Source organism: Talpa europaea (genome assembly GCF_964194135.1).
Source record: "Talpa europaea genome assembly, chromosome: 1".
NCBI lineage: Eukaryota > Metazoa > Chordata > Mammalia > Eulipotyphla > Talpidae > Talpa > Talpa europaea.
In genome coordinates this window covers 155,726,828-155,729,444 of record NC_140073.1, presented here as the reverse complement: position 1 = coordinate 155,729,444, position 2,617 = coordinate 155,726,828, and the positions used below count along the sequence as shown (strand labels likewise).

The following is a 2,617-nucleotide window of genomic DNA, read 5'->3' as shown; positions in this document are numbered from 1 at the left end:
GGGGACAGCAGCGGCCGCGCGGCAGCGACGCCCGGGGAAGCCCGCGCCCCCCGCGCCTCGGAGGCGCCGGCAGCGGCAGCGGCAGCGGGAGCGCGGGGCCCGGCGCCGCCCGAGCCCGGGCCCGAGCCGAGGGCGCGCGGGAGCCGAGCGGGGCGCGGCGGGCGGGCGGGCGGGCGGGCGCCGGGGCCGCGGCGGCCGCGCGGAGACAAAGCCCCGGGCCATGGCCGGCGGGCGCCGCGGGCTCTGAGCGCCGCCGCGCGCCCCGGGACCCCGGCCCCCCGCGCGCCCCGGCCCCCCGGGGCGGCGCCTCCCGCCGCGGCAGCGCAGCTCGGGCCGGCGCGGCCATGGGCAACATCTCGTCCAACATCGCGGCCTTCCAGTCGCTGCACATCGTCATGCTGGGCCTGGACTCGGCCGGCAAGACCACCGTGCTCTACCGCCTCAAGTTCAACGAGTTCGTGAACACGGTGCCCACCATCGGCTTCAACACCGAGAAGATCCGGCTGAGCAACGGCGCGGCCAAGGGCATCAGCTGCCACTTCTGGGACGTGGGCGGCCAGGAGAAGCTGCGGCCGCTCTGGAAGTCCTACAGCCGCTGCACCGACGGCATCATCTACGTGGTGGACTCGGTGGACGTGGACCGGCTGGAGGAGGCCAAGACGGAGCTGCACAAGGTGACCAAGTTCGCCGAGAACCAGGGCACGCCGCTGCTGGTCATCGCCAACAAGCAGGACCTGCCCAAGTCGCTGCCCGTGGCCGAGATCGAGAAGCAGCTGGCGCTGCACGAGCTGGTCCCGGCCACCACCTACCACGTCCAGCCGGCCTGCGCCATCATCGGCGAGGGCCTGACCGAGGGCATGGACAAGCTCTACGAGATGATCCTCAAGCGCAGGAAGTCGCTCAAGCAGAAGAAGAAGCGGTAACCGCCGGGCGGGGCCGCCGGGCCGGGCGGGGGGCGCCCCGCGAACAAAGACCGCGAGCCGGAGCGCGCCCCGGGGTGAGCAGCCGGAGCCCCTGCACCCGGGCGCGGGACCCGCGGCGCCCCTGCCCGCGCCCCAGCTCGGGGGGCCTTTTGTCTGGAAGCCGGAGCTGCTGCGGATGCGGGGGACCCCCCCCCCCGCCCGGGGAGTGGACCCGAGGGTCGAGCCGCCCGCCCAGGTGGAGGCTCAGCTGTCAGAGACAAAAGCCGTTTCTTCTGCTCCAGCTGGGCCCGGAGCTGGGGCCGCCGGCCTCCCCGGGACGTGAGTCACCTGAGGGGCACCCCGGGGCATGCCGCCCGCGGGAGGTGGGGGGAGTGCCTCGCCCTGCATTCCCGGGCCTGGGAAGCTGGAGGATTTTATGTCACGGGGCAGGCCCCTGTTGAAATGTCGTGTGTCCTGCTCTGGGCCCAGACGAGGGGGTGACCTGGCTCCTGGAGGGCGGCCGGTGACAACAGAGCGGCCGCAGGGCCTGGGACTGCTGGGCCTGACCGCAAGGGCCCCAGGGCGCGGTGCCTGGCGCGGGGGGCGGCCTCGGATACCCAGTTTTGCTGAGAACTGCTTTTCGGCCTGGCATCAGACATCCTCCAGGTGGCTCCGGCCCTGTCCATGTGTAGGTCATTATCACACAAAGAGACCAATAAAAATGAAAAAAAAAAAAAGAAAAACCTCCTGGCGGTGGTGGCGCATATGCATTTACTGTTTTGCAGGATAGTTCAGAGTTTCAAGGGTAAAGCTCTTGGCGTAAATGCTGGACGGGGTGTGTGTCGATGCAGGTGCCCCCGACCCCATCCTGGACTGTGTCATCGGCATAAACCCTAGACCCGGGTGTGGAATCCCAGATTCTCTCCGCCGCCGGCCGCTGACATGGGTGTGAGCGCGCCAGATGTGTGCCGGGCGGCGAGTGCTTCTGGCCAGGGATGCCTCTTGTCGTACTGGCCTCTCCGTGCTGGGGTTGGGTTGGTTTATTGGTTTTTTAAAAGAGAACTGCTATAAATGCTCACCTTAGAATTAGTCACCATAGGAGGGGAAAAAGACCTCGCTCTGCCCTTCTCTACCCCTTCACGCTGCAAGTGGCGACCTGTTCAATTTTCTAATTTGGTTTTCATTGTGGCCGATCTGGTTTTAAGTATTTCATTGAAAATGCCTCGTTAGAGTATCTGATGTCATGCACCAGGAAATAAAACCCCACCTTGTAGCAAAAGCTGACCTCGTTGCATGGATGGAAAGGCAGGAGGGGGGGGGGGTCCTTGTTCACGCTTGTGAAACTGACCTGCGCAGCGGCCGCGGCGGCGAGCACTCGAGGTCCCAGCCAGCCTGCGACGTCACGTCACCTGCACTCAGGCACTTCCCACTTTACTTGAAAGGCTTTGGGAAATAAAGGGAAAGAAGAGTAACTGCATATTTTTAATAGTGTAATTTAAAAAATCCTCTATAATCAGGACTGAGTCTTGGTTGGCGGGAGCCTGTCATGTACCCCAAAACAATGTCCAAAGGGAAAACTGAGCTGACTGTTGGATTTTCATTTCCTCTTTGAAGCCGTGTTTACAGGTAAAATCTGTTTTTTCCCCACTGTTAGATGTTTCTTTACAAAGGAGGCCTGTAGGAATTGGGCGTGATGGTGTGTGACATGTGAGTGA

At 64.0% G+C, this 2,617-nt stretch overlaps 1 protein-coding gene across 1 annotated transcript; it reads left to right on the top strand.

Moving 5' to 3' along the window:
- Positions 1-344: 344 nt before the first annotated feature.
- Positions 345-1,043, top strand: ARL4C (ARF like GTPase 4C; the record flags this gene model as incomplete). The annotated part of the gene is made up of 1 exon (XM_084247766.1): positions 345-1,043. One exon carries the CDS (start codon positions 345-347, stop codon positions 921-923), a length of 579 nt encoding a protein of 192 aa, XP_084103892.1. The 3' UTR covers positions 924-1,043.
- Between the last annotated feature and the right edge of the window lie 1,574 nt (positions 1,044-2,617).